This window comes from Glycine max, chromosome 15, assembly GCF_000004515.6.
Source record: "Glycine max cultivar Williams 82 chromosome 15, Glycine_max_v4.0, whole genome shotgun sequence".
NCBI classification, from domain to species: domain Eukaryota; kingdom Viridiplantae; phylum Streptophyta; class Magnoliopsida; order Fabales; family Fabaceae; genus Glycine; species Glycine max.
In genome coordinates, this window is record NC_038251.2 from 1,682,541 (window position 1) to 1,701,233 (window position 18,693).

At 34.0% G+C, this 18,693-nt stretch overlaps 1 protein-coding gene and 1 long non-coding RNA gene across 2 annotated transcripts; one reads left to right on the forward strand and one right to left on the reverse strand.

The window, feature by feature from the left end:
- The first annotated feature begins 21 nt into the window (after positions 1–21).
- LOC100779102 (putative leucine-rich repeat receptor-like protein kinase At2g19210-like) lies at positions 22–7,474 on the forward strand. The gene is made up of 13 exons (NM_001253212.1): positions 22–103; positions 193–724; positions 805–1,301; positions 1,426–1,564; positions 1,655–1,726; positions 1,877–1,948; positions 2,046–2,126; positions 5,693–5,853; positions 5,945–6,207; positions 6,295–6,421; positions 6,584–6,652; positions 6,741–6,930; positions 7,063–7,474. Exons 1-13 carry the CDS (start codon positions 22–24, stop codon positions 7,472–7,474), a joined length of 2,697 nt encoding a protein of 898 aa, NP_001240141.1.
- An 8,080-nt stretch (positions 7,475–15,554) lies between these two features.
- Positions 15,555–15,814, reverse strand: LOC121173595 (uncharacterized). Its single transcript, XR_005888732.1, has 2 exons — positions 15,752–15,814; positions 15,555–15,654 (listed from the first exon to the last, which is right to left on the reverse strand). It is a non-coding gene; the product is annotated as an uncharacterized lncRNA (long non-coding RNA).
- Positions 15,815–18,693: the final 2,879 nt, after the last annotated feature.

Consider the following 18,693-nt stretch of genomic DNA (forward strand, 5'->3'; position numbering starts at 1 on the left):
GGCAGAAGCTGGTGATAAGAAATGCGAATGTCCAGGAGTTTCCTAGTTGCTTTTCTAGGATGTCTACTTCTTGCCGTTCCAATTCAAGCTCAGGATCAATCAGGTTTGATAACAAATTATTATATCATTACCCAATAAAGGTTTAGCTGAAGCCTCAAGACCCATGCTTAATGTATGCATTTTATGTTTTAGGATTCCTCAGCATAGCTTGCGGAGCTCCTGCAGGTGTGAACTTTACTGTGCCGATAACAGGCTTAAACTATACATCAGATGCAAATTTCATAAATACTGGTGTGAAGAGCACAATAGTATCTGAACTCAGAGATCAGTTTCAAAGACACGTGTGGAATCTCAGAAGCTTCCCGGAAGGAAAAAGGAACTGCTACAAAATAAACATCACAAGAGGCTCCAAGTATCTGATCAGGGCTTCTTTTTTGTACGGAAATTATGATGGCTTAAATATGTTACCACAGTTTGATCTTCTTCTCGGGGCTAACCGGTGGCGTACAGTGAACATAAAAAATGCATCCGTTAGCCGACATTTTGAGATCATATATGTACCTTCACTGGATTACGTACATATCTGTATGGTTGACACAGGCCTTGGTACACCATTTATATCAGCTATAGAGTTGAGGTCTTTGAGAAATGACATTTATGAAACTGAATTTGGATCATTGGAAAAGTACATCCGTCGGGATTTAGGTTCAAACAAAGGCTACAGGTGAAATTGCACAAGTTTTGAATTAAATCTTTTGCATTAAAAGATTCTATTCTATTGGACTTACTTTGATTTTCTCACAGGTACGACGATGATGTTTATGATCGTTACTGGAACTATGACGATGCAGATACATGGTATGACAATGTAGATAAATGGAAACAGCTAAATTTTCCGATTGATGCTGATTCTTTAGTGCAGAAACAGTACCAACCGCCAGCTGTTGTCATGAGCACCGCAGTTACACCAGCAAATGTTAGTGCTCCATTGGTAATAAGCTGGGAGCCATATGATCCAAAAGATTCATTCTATGTATACATGCACTTCACAGAGATTCAAGTGTTAGCAAAGAATCAGACGAGAGAGTTCAACATCACCCTGAACGGAAAGCTATGGTATGAAAATGAGTCTCCTAGGTACCACAGTGTCGATACTATATATACCCCTTCAGGCATCAGTGGGAAATTAATTAATTTTTCATTTGTGATGACCGAGACTTCTACCCTACCTCCCATCATCAATGCCATTGAAATTTACAGAGTGAAAGAGTTCCCGCAACAAGACACATACCAAGGAGATGGTATGCCAAGAAAACAAAAAATATGATTTCTAACATCTAAAATCCATTTCTCTGGTTTACACTAATATAGTTAATCTACACTTTTTTACAATAATTTATTTATTTACTTGCATTTCAATAATAGTTGATGCGATTACAACCATCAAGTCTGTTTATGGGGTGACAAGAGATTGGCAAGGTGATCCATGCAGCCCGAAAGACTACTTGTGGGAGGGTCTGAATTGTACGTATCCCGTAATTGACTCCCCAAGAATCATAACTTTGTAAGTCATCTTTTCCATTTTAACATATAGCTTTAGAAAACTGAGTCTGAAATGATAACATATATAATAACTACTGGTTGTGCAAAACAGGAACTTATCTTCAAGTGGATTGTCAGGAAAGATAGACCCTTCAATTTTAAATCTCACCAAGTTGGAGAAATTGTGAGTTTTTTATTTTGTTTCACCTGGTCCAATAATGATGCGTCTAGAAAAATCCCTTATTTCAAATATTTTTATTCTTTCTTTTATGTACTTATGTGTCAAGAATAAGATTTAAACATACTTAAAACGGCCAAGTTATTTGCTTTGCAGGGATTTATCAAACAATAGCTTAAACGGTGAAGTTCCGGATTTTCTGTCTCAATTACAATACTTGAAGATCTTGTAAGTTACTGGACTGATACTTGATGTCTGGAACTATTGTGATTCCTCTGCATTTAGAAAATAGAAAAAGGATATTAAAGTTTTCGTCTTTTGGCAGGAACTTGGAGAATAATAACCTCTCCGGTTCAATTCCCTCAACACTTGTTGAAAAATCTAAGGAAGGTTCCCTATCACTAAGGTATGGATCCTATTGAAAATTCTCAAATTCATAATATCGTCATTTTTTAACGCAATGACTACCAATTGGTTATATTTTAGTCTTTTACGTAAATCTCCTTTATCTATATATGTCCAATATTTTGCAGTTATCTCTCTCGATGGCACTAGATATTTTATTTTATTTTATTTTAATTCAACGGAGGTGACCAAATTATGGATGACTTGTAAGGTTTACTAAGAGTTAAAACATAAATCTTCTTTATATTTTTATGCAAGTGTGGGCCAAAATTCACATCCATCTATGTGAATCTGGTCAATGCAATGAAAAGGAAAAAGAAAAGGGAGAGAGGAAGAGGACAAAAAGAACATGTTACACCCATAGTAGCGTCAGTTCGTGGGGTTGAAAGTTATCCTTCTAGAAGCCAAAAATTATCATGTTGTCATTTAACTGAGAAATTTAAGGATTGAGATAAAAAAATCAAAGACTAAAATTAGTAAATATTTAGTTGGAGGAGTAAAAACAAAAATCTTGAATAATTAAGAGACTAAAAACATATTTTACTTAAAAAATAACAGTTGAATGAAGCATCTATTGGTTCAAGTTAAAAAAGTATTTATTTAAATAAAAATTAATTATAATTTATTTAATTCAAATTTTAAAAATAAATAATTGAATCAAAATAATTAATTTGATTTAAATTGTCGAGTTCATTTGGTCAATGCAATTTGATAAGTCCCTACATATAAAAACTTTTCAATACAAGTGGAGGGGAGAATAAAATTCTCCACACCAAGAATTTGACCGGAGATTTTTTTTCCCCATAAATCATAAGTTGAAAAAAAATTAATTTTTCATGTTTAACATGCATTTTTAAAAAAATAACATTCTTAGGATAAGATGTTTCTTGAGAATATTTTTTTAATTAGTTTCCCACAAATTTTTTTTATGGGAAACATTATATTTTTGAATTTTTCTTTTAAAAACATCATGTTAGTCTTTATAAAATTATATAATGTAAAAAATAATTAAAATAATCAGTAAAAATATACAAACTCTTTGATCTTTAGAAAAATTATATAAAAAATTTCAATGATTAACTAAACAAATTTTATTCAATCCCATAAAACATGATTCCTGGACAAGAACAAAATTCTCCCCTACCAAATACTCCCTTGCATATACAGACATTTTTTAATCCTCGTTTTCTTTAGGTGATTTTGAAACCTCTTTTTATTTTGCATCGAATAAAATTTTAAACTAATTAGTAATTGAAAATTATACGTATCTTTGCATGAACTTCCCAAAATTTTGTCCCCTTAAATAGCCTATTAATAGTTACTTAAAAAAACTTACAACATTAATTATCGTAAAAGTTTGCTGTCAAATTAATTCTTCATATATATAAGAGAATAATATTACCATGTTCATCTTTATATATGATTTAAGTAGAAAATGTCTAATTGGTTGAACAAAATTAATAAATATTATAAATTCTTGTACTGTCTTTGAGATTAAAAATATATATGATTTAAGTATTGCCAAATTCTAAGATTAGTTATTTATTTATATTACTTTTAGGAGATTTTTTTTAAGATCATATATCATCCTTGAAACATGAGAGATAATCTTGTTATAAAATTATGATCAATATGAACAAAAAAACTCTATATCCTATCACGTAACTCATTTTTAAGTAATTTCATTTTTCAAATTATTTTGTCCTGAAATAAGTGAGTTTTAATTATGATATTATAATGGAAGGAGTTATCTATTTTATTTTCTGGAATTTAGATAGAATTTTCATTTATTTTCTTATATTTCAATGTTTTTTAGGTAATAAAGAAGGGAGATTAGAATTCAAATAGATTAATAAAGAAAACCAAAAGAAAAAAGAGAGTAGACTCTTTAAGAGTTTTAAGTTTATTTTTTTCATCTTGTATGAGTTATTTGACACACGCATAAAAGGTGAAAACACATGCTTATGGATATTTTTCTTTTATCTAATTTTGCATTCATTGTATAGGGTTAAATTTCTTGAATTTATACTTTAATTCTTCTCAACTTATTTCCTTAGAGATAATTCTTTCTCTAAGAATAGACTACAAAACAAAAACTTGTTTTGTTCCTTTTTTGGAATTATAAAAGTAGTAACTTTTTTTTTACAGAATAAAAGTAGTAACCCTTTTTTAGTTTCCTTTGGATAACCCACAATATAATATTCATTGGATTATTTGGTTGTTTAAAAAATAAGTTTTTTTTTAATAATTTCTAACATTTTTTAGAAATATTACTTCAAATAATATTTTTTTTAAATGTTAGATTCTAATTTATTTATTTATTTTTTATCTTTAAAATATTTATTAAATTTATTTTCCACGTTTTGAAATAAAATAGGATTTTATTATTATTTTTTACTATACTTTACAAAATTGATGCTATTTATTTTAACTATTATGCTGTTATTAATTAATATAATACAAGTATAATGCTTAATCAAGTATAGGTTACTTTTTTTGCTTATTTTAAATTTAATTAAAAATATTTTAAGATATAATATAAGACTAATAGTAGAATAAATAATACGAAAAAATGTAATAATTAAAATAATTCACTCATAAATAAAAAATTACAGGAATTTAAATTAAATTAATTAAAGGTTAAAATTGCAACACCCGAAATAAAATTAAAATTTATATAAATAGACAATAATCCAATTTGGAAGTATAGACTTGTGGTTGTGGAGGTTGGAAGCAAAGAGCAAAGCTATTTCTTTAGTTTAGTCATTGTCTCATACTTCACAGCACAAAGTGTTTTTAGAGTATTTGACCGAGTTAGCGTGTAAAATGGTTTTCGTGTAAGCTAGATAAGGTCAGTGGCACTGCCACCGTGAATCACAATCACAATCTATACTTGTCTACAAGGAGGGCCACACGACTCGGTGGGTTTACTCTCAAATTCATGATATGGTTATTTGTGGTGATGATTATCATTAATTGGTTATATTTAAGGCAGTACTTGGGATGTGATTTCAACTCGATCTTAAAATTTCAGCTTCAGTAGTTTTGCCTAACTTTAACCCCAAAAATTGACACATGAAATAAGAGTTGCTCCCAAGTTATATACGCCAGTCAATTTGTACATGATTGTCGATCTGCCACATCACTAGTGCATGGGGTCTCCAACACTCAACGATAACTTATGAAAACACCTCAGGACTTGTATCGAAATAGTTCAACCGTACCCCATTTTTCCTTTTGATTATGGGAACAACTTAAATAAAAATTATTACATGATTAACACTTATTCAATAAGCACTTATTAATTAAACCATTGATACAAACGCATCCTTGGTCCATCTTTTTCTAGATTTCCCCTTAAAATAGAAAATTATTGGGTCAAGCACATTTTATGAAAATCTCTTAAAATAATTTTTATGGTGTCACCTTTGTTTTTCCTTTTCCTTAGCGGCAATAGTTGATCCACTGAATCTCTAGGCACAAGCAAAATGAATTGAAGAATCTTTTTATATTATCGATGACTTAAAACATATATATATTCTCTTCTGTGATTACTTTCCATGCTAGTGTGAGCCAAAATCCATATCTCTGTGAATCTGGTCAATGCAATTTCGAGAAGAAACAAAAGAACATTGTTACGCCGCCCATAGTACCATCAATTAGTGGGGCGTTGATTCTTATAGTAGCCGTTGCAATATTGTGGACCCTTAAAAGGAGAAAATCAAAAGGTAATGCTGCGATTTTAAAAGATTCGTATTTTTTTATCAATGATTTGCCAAACAAATTCATTCTTGACCTATTAATTTTCCAATATTGTAGAAAAATCAACAGCTTTGATGGAAGTGAATGATGAAAGTGAGATCTTACGCCTGCGATCCACAAAAAAAGATGATTCATTAGCGCAAGTCAAAAAACAAATATATTCATACTCTGACGTCCTTAAAATCACCAACAATTTCAATACAATTATTGGTAAAGGAGGATTTGGAACAGTTTACCTGGGCTATATCGATGACAGTCCAGTTGCAGTGAAAGTGCTTTCTCCATCGGCTGTACATGGCTTTCAACAATTTCAAGCAGAGGTAATTTTTTAATCGCGCTTTACACTAGCTTTTTTAGATAAGTAACAAATATATATGGTTAAACATGGTTGTGATTTTCATTTCCAGGTTAAACTTCTAATCAGAGTTCATCACAAAAACTTAACATCCCTTATTGGTTATTGCAATGAAGGAACCAATAAGGCTCTCATATATGAGTATATGGCTAATGGGAACTTACAAGAACATCTCTCTGGTTAGTTGTCAAATAAAATTAATTTCTTGTTAAAAATGTCTGCAAATCAATTTCCAAACTAGGTTTGTATTCTGAAACTCTGGATATAGAAGTTTTCATATGATTAACTTCTAGTAAACAAAAACCAACATGTATAGAAAGTTACACAACTTGTTCCTGTAGGTAAACACAGCAAATCAACGTTCTTGAGCTGGGAGGACAGACTTCGTATAGCAGTGGATGCAGCCTTAGGTCAGAAACTAAAATTCTAATTATTTTGACAGTTTTGTCAAGTCCCTTTTTACCCTGTTAATATGTTTACCCGCAAATATAATCTCAGGATTGGAGTATCTGCAAAATGGTTGCAAGCCTCCAATAATCCACAGAGATGTAAAATCTACAAACATCTTGTTGAATGAACACTTCCAAGCAAAATTGTCAGATTTTGGTCTATCCAAAGCTATCCCAATTGATGGGGAATCTCACGTGTCAACTGTCGTTGCTGGTACTCCTGGTTATCTGGACCCTCAGTAAGCATTTCAATTATTTTCCTATCCATCATTTTCTGCGAAAATATATATAGTGAGAGTTTCTACGTGGATATTTGAGTTATGACCACAAACTCTCAGAAAATAAATTGGGTTACATGTCTTTTCTTGCAGCTACCACAAATTCAGTAGATTAACACAGAAAAGCGATGTTTTTAGCTTTGGAGTTGTTCTTTTGGAAATAATCACAAACCAACCAGTAATGGAAAGGAATCAAGAAAAGGGTCACATAAGTGGAAGGGTTAGGTCCTTGATTGAGAAAGGGGATATCAGGGCCATAGTTGACTCAAGGTTAGAAGGAGATTATGACATTAACTCAGCTTGGAAAGCCTTAGAAATAGCAATGGCTTGTGTTTCTCAAAATCCCAACGAAAGGCCAATCATGAGTGAGATTGCTATTGAACTAAAGGAGACATTAGCGATCGAAGAATTAGCTCGAGCAAAACATTGTGATGCCAATCCCAGACATTTAGTTGAAGCGGTTAGCGTGAATGTGGACACCGAATTCATGCCCCTGGCGAGGTAGAAGCTTACCTAAAGAAGAATAACATAATGTCGTCAAAAATAAGTCATTAAAGTGTGTTGGAGGATGAAGACGAGTTAATGAAATCAAGCCACAAAAGAGATGTGTGTAAAAATAAATAATGAAAGAATGAAAACCTGTGTTATTTAATTTTTCCTTGAATAAGATTTATAGAGTTTTATAAAACATGATAATACAATTTTATAATCTCATTCAATCTCAAATTAATATTTAAATTATTTTAAAAATTAATAAACTTACTTACATGTTGTGATTAGTATAAAATAAGTTATTTTTACCTTGAGTTCTTATTTGGTAAAAAAAAATTGAGTTTGTATGAAATGAATTAACGTAATTTGATATTTTAAAAAATAAATTATTTATTTATTTTTTTGCTTTAAATTAAATTTAGTCTACAATTTGAGAAGTGAGTGCAAATTGTTGTAAGTTCGGATATTGGAGTTTGACTTCACTTCTTGAAGAGAGAAAAAAAGTCTATATTTGGCTTTTTTGTACTAAAACTTCCAAATTTCTAAACCTATCTCATGGCTTAATTTTTATTTAATCTTTATTTTTTTATTACATATCTTAATTATCACATATACTTATACTTATTACTATTAGTCTTTAGCTTATTTCTATACAGTCAAGTTTAGTTTCTATATGTTTGACTAATCAATGGCGTAGCTTAAGTAACTTATCAGTAAAAAAATAAAAAAATAAACTGATTCCAAAAAAATATATTAATTCCAGGTGTTTAGTTAGAGGGTTTTTTTATTAACTTAAAAGTTTTGATGATCGGATAAACTAATAAAAAATACCATATAACTTTTAATCTATGTTGCATGATATATTTCCTATTTTTTTTAATTTTCAGAAATAATAACTTTAAATAAATTATATATCTTCATTCAGATATTTCACTTTTTAAGGAGTGAAGATCCTAGTGCATAGTACAAACGGTGTAAAAATAAATAATGAAAAATGAAAACCAATGTTAATTATATTTTACTTTTTAAGTTTATTATTATAAGTGTCAACAAATTATATATATATATATATATATATATATATATATATATATATATATATATATATATTAATTTGTGATTGGAAGTGGTAATCGTAATCCAAATTAAAGTACAACCATCGAAGAATGAAAACCCATGTTATTTATATTTTACTTTTAAGTTAATAATGATAAGAATCAATAAATTAAACTTATTATGTATGTTAATTTATGATTGAAACTCTCTCTATATAATTTTTTTCTCATTAACTTATAAACTATTTTATACAATAATATATTAATTATGATATTTATTAAATATAATATATTTATGAATAGACAATTACAAACGTATTTATAGTGTAAAGTCTTTTTATGTATGTTATCATTCAAACTAGAATGTAATATAAGTTTGTTTATTTATTGATTTTTATAATAACTATTAATAAAAATATTCATAAAATACATTTATAATTAGTTGATAATGTAATTATATTAAGATGACAATGAATGCATATTAACTATTTATTTTTTATTTTTTTATTATAAAAACGCATGTTTTAATAGTATAATTTTTTATATATTTAATAATTCGACTACATATTATATTTGATAAATATAGTCTCTATTGTTATTTAATAGTTAATTTTACCTATAATGCTTAAAATAAATATTTTGTTAAAAGTGCCGTTCTACATGTCTTTCGAGAAATTTTTGCTTTGCTAATGAGACTGTTCAATACTTTGATATTTCATTTTCTAACATGGAATAAAATTTTCAGAAACTTTTTAGTTAGAAATAAATTAAAAGAATCTTAATTGTTAGCATTAGTTGTCCTATTAAATTATCATTTATAAGAGACTTATCGAAAGTGATTTAGTTCATATTAAATTATCATGGCCTATTAAACTATCACTTATCTAATAAAAGTTTAGCTCAATTTTATTTATTTTTATTTTTTTTAAAAAAAATCATATGGATTATAATACAGATCGCTAATCCATCCATATAAATTATACAGATTACTGAACTGTGAACTGTATTTAAAGAAAATATGAAGAATATTTTAATCTCTTCATCTATATTGTTAGGTGTTCGAATAAAAATATTAGGTGTGCAAGACAACTCCGAGAGGGGAGTTGCTAGGTGCACCCAGCAATATTGCTGGTGCACCCAGCAATTGATTGAAAGTACCATTTTGCCCTTTAAAATAAAATTATAAAAAACGCAAATCATTTCCGGAACACTTTTTTTCGAACAAATTCTTCTTCTCTCCCGTCCCGGAACACAGCTTCTTCTCTCCCGGAACAGCTTCTTCTTCTCCCGGAACCTGCTTCTTCTCTTCTCCGTGAAGCTTCTTCTCCGCGAGGCGCGCCAAGGCTTTCTTCTTCTTCTCCGCGAACAGGTTAGTTCCCCTTTCCCTTACCCTTAGCTTGTAATGTGCATCACTGTTAGCATAGCAATGGAACCTTAGCATAACAATGGAACCTTAGCATAGCAATGGAACCTTAGGGTAGAAGACGAGAGGGGAGAAGACGAGAGTACGCCGGAAAAAATGGCGGAAATGGCTGACGGAGGAGTCTTCCGGAAGACCCGTTAGGGGTTCTTCCGGAAGTTCCGGAAGAACGTTTTCCGGAAAGTTTCCGGAAGAAGTGTTCTTCCGGAAGTAACCAAACGTCTTCCGGAAGAACACTTCTTCCGGAAGACTTCCGGAAAACGTCTTCCGGGAACTTTCCGGAAGAAGTGGTTCATCCGGAAGAATTCCGGAAGACGCGCACTTCCGAAAGAAGTTTCAAAGTTCCGGAAGACCTTTCCGGAAGAACCCTTCTTCCGGAGTGTTTCCGGAAGAACCACTTCTTCCGGAAGTGGTTTTTTTGTTTTTTTTTTGTGTTTTTTTTTTAAAATTTTTTTTAAACAGAAATTGTTTTGTTTTTTTTAAATGAATTATTTTATTTATTTTGGTTATTTTGTTTTTTAGATTTTATGAAAAATGAAGTTTGGGTTTTTGATGTCATATTTTTTTTATAATTTAAATTGTGTATTTTTACTAAATATTAATTTGTAAATTAATTTTTTTTTATAAAAGTAGTTGTGTTTGTTTTTGTTTATTGTTTTTTTTTAAATTAGTGTTTTTTCTTTAAAAATGAAGTTGTCTATTTTTATAATTAAAGTTGTGTGTTTTGGAAGTTTTATAAAAATACTAATTTTTTATAATTAATTAGTTTATTTTATTATAAATGAAGTATTTTATTTACTAAAAAAATTGTGGATGTTTACTAAATAATTTTTTTTTTACATTAGTTGTTTAATTTTTTTTAAAAATTAAGTTGTGGATGTTTAGTAATGAATTATTTTTATATTAGTTGTGTTTTGTTTTTATAAATGAAGTTGTTTATTTTTTTTTTAAAAAAATTAACTTGTTGATGTTTACTAAGTAATTTAGTTGTGTTTTTTTTTATAAATGAAGTTGTTTATTTTTTTTTAAAAATTAAGTTGTGGATGTTTAGTAATGAATTATTTTTATATTAGTTGTGTTTTTTTTTTTTATAAATGAAGTTGTTTAATTTTTTTTTAAAAAAATTAAGTTGTGCATAGTAATGAATTATTTTTATATTAGTTGTGTTTTTTTTTTTTATAAATGAAGTTGTTTAATTTTTTTTTAAAAAAATTAAGTTGTGCATGTTTATTAATAATTTTGTTTTACATTAGTTGTTTTTTTTTATATAAATGAAGTTGTTTAATTTTTTTTTTTAAAATTAGGTCGTGTATGTGTGAAAATAATTTGATTTAAGTTAGTCTTATTTGTTTATAAATAAAGTTGATTTTTTATAAAGAAAATTGTGTATATTTTGACCGAAAAAAATACGTGTTCGACATGATTTACAGATCATGGCCAGAACACGAGGTTTAGGTCGTGCCATAGGTAGAGTTGTAGGCAGAGATAGAGCTGCTGACGAGGATGCTGGCGATGTTCCCGAGAGGCGTAGGCCTACTGCCTCAGCCCGTAGGCTACGCGTTCATCAGATGACTACGGAGGGACGTGATATGGCTGAGGACGTCGCTGACATGACTGATGATGTCCCTGAGCAGCCTACGGAGGCACCTGAGATGCGTGCGGACGCACAGGGTGCTGATAGTGGTGAGGGGTCAGATGGTGATGATGCTGCAGAGGGATTCCCTGGTGGTCCACGTGACCCGTCAGTGCTCACATCATTTGCCGAGCATGTTGCACATGCCGTGTGGAGTGGACAGGTATTTTAATTTGTTAATTATTTGTCATTGTTTATTTATTTGTTTATGATTAATTTTTTTTTAATAATTGTATAATTTGTACTTCAAATCAGGAACGTCCTGATTTGAAGTTAGTGTCACATGGGAGGAAGCTGACACTGATTGGGAGGCCAGTGCCTGAGATTGAAGGCCTGGTGGCTGCCACAGGATTAAGTCCACTGATAGATTGTTCAGTTATTACTGGCGATCCTGGACTTATATCCGCATTTGTGGAGAGGTGGCACAGTGAGACTAGCACCTTCCACCTTCCAGTAGGAGAGTTGACGATCACATTGGATGATGTGTCGTCCATTCTACATTTGCCCATCACTGGCGCCTTGCACAGTTTCCACGCTCTTTCTACGGAGGAGGCCAGATTCTTGCTCACGGAGTTGCTGGAAGTGTCTGCGGAGGAGGCCAGAGCCGAGACAGCGCTCACACGTGGAGCATATGTACGATTAGGATGGGTTCGTGACATTTATGAGACCAGATGTCAGGCCCGGCGGTGGATTGTCGCAGCTCGCGCTTATTTGCTGCACCTTGTCGGTTGCACTCTTTTTGCTAATAAGAGTGCAACATACGTGCATGTGGTCCACCTTGACGCTTTCCGGGACCTCGCTCATAGTGGTGGTTACGCTTGGGGGGTTGCCGCGCTGGTTCATATGTACGACCAGTTAGATGAGGCTTGTAGGACCACCACCCGACAGCTTGCGGGGTACTTGACGCTATTTCAGGTAAATTTTGTGTTTATTAATATGTTAGGTTCGATTATGATTTAAACATGTTTTTATGTTATGTTAACCTCAATTATTGTGTAGTGCTGGATCTATGAGCACTTCCCTAGTGTGCATCAGTGCGTGACTGACGACACATACCAGGAGACGTCCCCACGTGCTTCCCGGTGGTTGACGTCGAAGGCGCACATGAAGGGCATCACAGGAGCACCATACAGGGCACGTTGTGATGGTTTGACCGTCACAGATGTGTCCTGGTTGCCGTACACGGAGCATCGGGGTGTTAGGGCGTTTCAGGAGATTTCATCGTTCCAGGGTCAGCTCAGATGGGGTCCTATGATCGTCGCAGTTCGACCGGAGAGGGTGGTACGCCAGTTCGGTTACATCCAGAGCATCCCTCCGCCGCCTGTTAGTGCACGATTGTCACAGGAGCAGATAGATGACAGGTGGATGGAGTTTGCGGATCACTTACTACCTGCGGGTCAGCCTTGTTTAGTGCCTGGGCAGGTATCTGCGGATTACATTGAGTGGTTTTTCCGCATATCTCACCCTTTCATGACACCGACCCAGGCAGATGACCAGCAGAGGGATGCACCAGCTGCAGACCCTGAGGACTACATACAGCCGCCCAGCCCCCAGGTTCCAGTGGCATTTGACCCCCCTCCATATGTGGTAAGATTATTTGCGCGTTTAATGTTTTATGAGTTGTTGTTTATTTTGAATTTCATAATAAATGTTTTTACTGACTTTGACAGGATGATTACGAGGGATATGAGGCGATTGCACAGAGGTTGGAGCGTGTGCTCAACCTTAGGATAGTAACTGCAGGCACAGAGTTATATGACATTATGCAGGACTGCCTGACGATCGCGAGAGGGGGACCCAGTGCTGATGGGACGGTCAGGGCTCGTCAGAGACGCCGCACGGACCATTGATCATTGTATTTATATTGTTGTGTTGTAGTTGACATGAATATTTGTAATTATTACAGTTTTTGTTTAATATAGTTGGCGTGTTTTGCACAGTTTATTATTTTATAATATAGTTTGTTATTCCGATTGTTTGTGGTCCTTAAGCGAAGTTTACGGTTGTTTTAAATTTATTTTTAAAAAAAGGGAACCTAGAATCATGAGTTTTGTTTGTAAGAATTACATAAAAAATAAAAGTTTTTAAAATAATTAATAAATCAGGAAATAGTCCCGTTCCCCAGTTCTCATGTTTGGACGTCAAAGAATCCAAAAAAAATAGTCCCGTTCCCCAGTTCCGTCAACTAACACGTCAAAACAAAGCCTCAAAATCGAAAAAAATAGGAAATGAACCCTTTTTCCATGTTCAAGTACCCATGTTTGGGATTTTTTTGCGTGGGTGTGCCTGTGCCCTGAGACAATGGAGGGCGGCCATTTCTCATGTTTGGACGTCAAAGAATCCAAAAAAAATAGTCCCGTTCCCCAGTTCCGTCAACTAACACGTCAAAACAAAGCCTCAAAATCGAAAAAAATAGGAAATGAACCCTTTTTCCATGTTCAAGTACCCATGTTTGGGATTTTTTTGCGTGGGTGTGCTTGTGCCCTGAGACAATGGAGGGCGGCCATTTCTCATGTTTGGACGTCAAAGAATCCAAAAAAAATAGTCCCGTTCCCCAGTTCCGTCAACTAACACGTCAAAACAAAGCCTCAAAATCGAAAAAAATAGGAAATGAACCCTTTTTCCATGTTCAAGTAAATAATTACTGTAATAACCGAATTCATGATTGGCCTAAAGCAAGCAGAGCTAGCATGCACAGTTCCATTATAGGCTACATAACAGCATATTAGACCTAATCATCTTGCTTGTTTACAATGTGATAAACGGATTAATTAAAGGATCCTAAAAAAGATCAAATCTTCCAAATGCACAGAAGCTCCACGATCACAATCTTCAAAACCTATTCATTAAAGAAGCAAGAGAGTTCATTAAAGTTCAAACTTGGAATATTCTTATTCCCCTTGTATTCTTGTAACTCTCGCAAGCATACTCATCGTCACCATTAAAACGCATTCACGCATAGAAGGCGGCGCGCACATTCTCCAAGCAATTAATAGCCACCTTAAGTTACATATGATTTACTCTCATCATCGTATATTCCTATTTCGTATTCATATAAATTGCCAACTTCCTTTCATATTCCCCACGTTCTACTACTGTTTCAGCAAGGAAGGGACTTATAATCCTTCTTCAATACTTCAACGTCTTTATATATCTTCGTGTCTGGAGCATGATCATGGAGTCTCAGCCACTTATGGGTTGGAGCTCTTTCTACGAAATAGATGAAGAACCATTTCCATTTACGTGCCAATTTTCTTACAGGTAAACTATGAAACTTCTGTTCTATATCTTGATGCCATGATGAAATAGGAAATGATACACTCAAAGCGAATTTGGTTACCTGTATCGGTGAATGGCTTCCGGTAGTGAATTTCATCCAAAAATTGTTTGTCGGATAGCTGAAGGGTATTGTGTATTCTGGTTTTTAGGCTTGCAAAATCACACCTATTTGGTACTCGAATGGGCACCGGAGTTGAAGTTTGGAAGTAAACCCCAGTATTTGAAAGCAAGATAATGTGTGATTTAGTAGCCTAGTCTGCCATATATATAGATGGTTGTGACCGAGCCTTTGTTTAACTTTGTTTACAAAAAAATAGACACGCGTAAATGTGTAGTCAAGTCAGCCAATGTGTTGTCGCTAATGTGTAGTCAAGTCAACCAATGTGTTGTTGAGCGACTGCTAGTTTCAAAATGTGTACTGAAGTCAACCAATGTGTTGTCACGCTCAAACTGTAACACGCATGCATGTCATTATGTGTTGTCAATTATGACAATGATGTATGCTGTACGCGTAAATGATTTTTGTTGGACCAACAATTTCCTTGCTTAACCAAACGAGTAGTTGATAATATTAATTGGTTAGTGACGGGTTACAACGAATTATATCGCATAATGAATACAAATAAATAAACAATGAATGTTTAGTCTTCATTTAGGTCTACATAGTGTGTTTTGAATGACATCAAGCTTGTGTATTCCTGCATTCTACTAATATATGGAATTGCCCATTGCTTTGCCTGAGAATAACAATTGGTTGACCACAACAGCGCTGGGGGCGGCAACGGACAATGGTCTTTCAAATAAACCTGTTGTACATGAACAAACATTATATCATGCGCTGACCGTGCCAAACGAACAAGCGAAGTCATTGCATAATTGTTACACTAACTATATTCAATGTACCTGAACAAAATGATTTCCAAACACGTGACCGACACATATGATGCGGTGGCCAGAAGAGTCAGGTGGTGGTTGACTTCTAAGAGGGAAAAATGTCATGCTTTGTTGTTGGGACAACGATACAAGGATTACGTTATACCGTGAAGCAATCACATATCCCATGTCTGTTATATCCATCCACTTGTCCACACTAACCTCAATGAACCAAACATACACATGTAAGTAATTTAAACATTGTTATTAAAAAAAATTAACCTAAAAACATACCTTTGAAAATCCATCAACAAGTAGGGACAACTTTAATTGTTCAAATCTCTCTATGCCACCGAAGAGGTTCATGTACTCATGCGACCACCTGCCAAGTTCTTTAAGCAATTCATTACGCACTAACGGCCACGAATCTTCCCCCATACCTAATAAAGCGCCAATGGACCGATATCCACAGTTACCGTCCGCTTTCACATCCACAACGTCACGAATGAAACCTTGAAAGAATGACGCAAATTGATCCAACATCGGAATGATCCTTGTTGGCTGACGCGGTTGAGAACATGATGCACTTCGTTTCACTGGAGAGTTGCTGCTTTGAACAGAATGAAAAGCATCAACATACTCCCAGTAAGACGGATCACGCTTTGTGGATGTTTGACTTCTTTTCATCGGTTTCTTCGGTGCACCTTTAGTGTTCACCTTTGATGGAGGAGGGCACATAGAGTTATGATCAGGGTATGCGATTTCTCGAAGTTTACTCTTCAGATTTACTTTGCCAGCCACATCAAGTTCATCAAACCTTTTAGATATGACCTCTATTTCTTCCTTGATGGTGACTTCCGTCTCACATAACCCTTGGTCTGAAAAGCAAAGTCTCCTCCAAAAAAGATGGACTGACTCCAATGGGATGCTGCTAGCAGTATACCTAGAAAGCTCACATGCACAAGGAAGCCCGTGCGTGCTTCTCATCACACAACCACAAGAAGAGAGATTGTTGCCGAGATAACGTAGACGGTCAATCTTAGAAGCAATCTGATTTAAAGCATCCCTCGAAACCATCCCAAGAAGCCTCTTGTATAAGGTTTTTTTATATACATGGCCAACCACATGCGTACTGGTTTCAAAGGATGCTTTAATTTCGACGTGTTGCAGCGTGATCATGTTGTTCATGGCATCCCAAACACTACATAGGTCTCCAACGCTATTTTGTAGTACTCTTTTGAGAGCCCAATGAGCTGATTCAACCCTACATTTAAAATACACAACAAACATGAAAATATACAACAATTAAATACCATTTAATATTAATCGTTACTAACAAATAAAATCAGTTGTTAATACCTGTTTGTTGTTGTGTTGCCTAGGTGCATGACCTTATTCGTCCATGCTGTAATAAATTTTTCCTTGTGGGGGATAATCCATGTGTCGTTAACATAGTCAACGAACATCGGCCAAGGCGAACAAGCAACTTGAAACTTCTGATATGACTCATGGAACTCGTATTCGGACGGACAATCAACCAAAGTACCCCAGTTATCCATTACATAGTCCCACGCATTTTTTTCCCCGATTAAAGATTTGCACTTCGCCTTCACATTCTTATCGATATGAAACCTGCACAACAAATTAGTAGACTCGGGAAACACAGTTTTCACTGCATTCATCAGTGCTAGGTCTCTGTCAGTGACAATAACAAGAGGGAGGCGATCGTGTCTTAAAAATAGGCCTCGAAATCGTTCCAAAGCCCATACAATATTATTAACACGCTCAGCCTCCAGATATGCAAACCCAGCAGAGAATGTCATCGCCGTTGGTGTCACTCCAACAAAGTCAAGTAGTGGGAGTCTGTACCTGTTTGTTTTGTAGGTACTGTCTATAAAAAACAGTAGATGACATGCATTGCATAACTTTACTGCATCTGGGTGACACCAAAACAGATCACGCACCACAACTTCATCCTTCAATCTATGCTAATGAATGTATTGATCACGTTCGAGAAGCTTCATCAGATGCTGCATTTCGGTATCAGCTCCTCTTATTGAAGAACGATATGCACTTCTTGCATTGTAAATTTGCTTTATCGTGGTGTAACTGTCGGCATTGTGTTCCTTCAACGTTAGCAAGATGTTTTTCGGTTTCACCATCGACTTTGTCATATCAGCAATAATTTTCTTTTCTTCCTTAGTCAATCGCCCGGCGTATGGATGTCCAACTAAGGACTTCGCCAATTCATGATTATGAATCCCACAGATCAACTTCACCATCCAACCTTCCCCTCCACGCACTGGTTTCCCACGAAGCCTGAAGGGACAACCACATTTCCTACTCCCGGTGTCTTTTCTAACGAATTCTTTATTTCTACACTTGTACGTACCACTCCTTTCACACCCAATTAACACAAATGAACTTCTTCCTCTGCTACCGGTCTCTGTGTCAGATCTCATAATCACTGCAACAAATCCATTTTCATGGGCAACTGTTCGAGCCCATTGCAAAACATCATCTCGAGTAGCGAATACCTACAACGCAACCCTAACACATTAATTTTCGTACAAACCATCAATTCAACCAATGACTCAAATTATCTATGATTACCTGAGATGTATTAAAAGCATTTGAACAATCGACATGTCGTTCATTCACTCCACATTCTTCTTGATTATCATAATCATAATCCATATCAACTTCTTGTGACATCGCAAAGTCATACCTCCATTGATCTTCGTCCATCTTAAGGACATATGCATCATACACAAGTACATTCAAATTATCATATAACCACATCCAAAAATTTACTGCACCTTAAATAACAAACATATTAATAGGACATATGCATCATACACGACTATATTAAAATTATCACTATATTCTAAATTTATAACTACATTATTTACTTAAACTAAACTTATCACTATAATAAACAACTAATAAAACATTTTTGTACCATTATACAT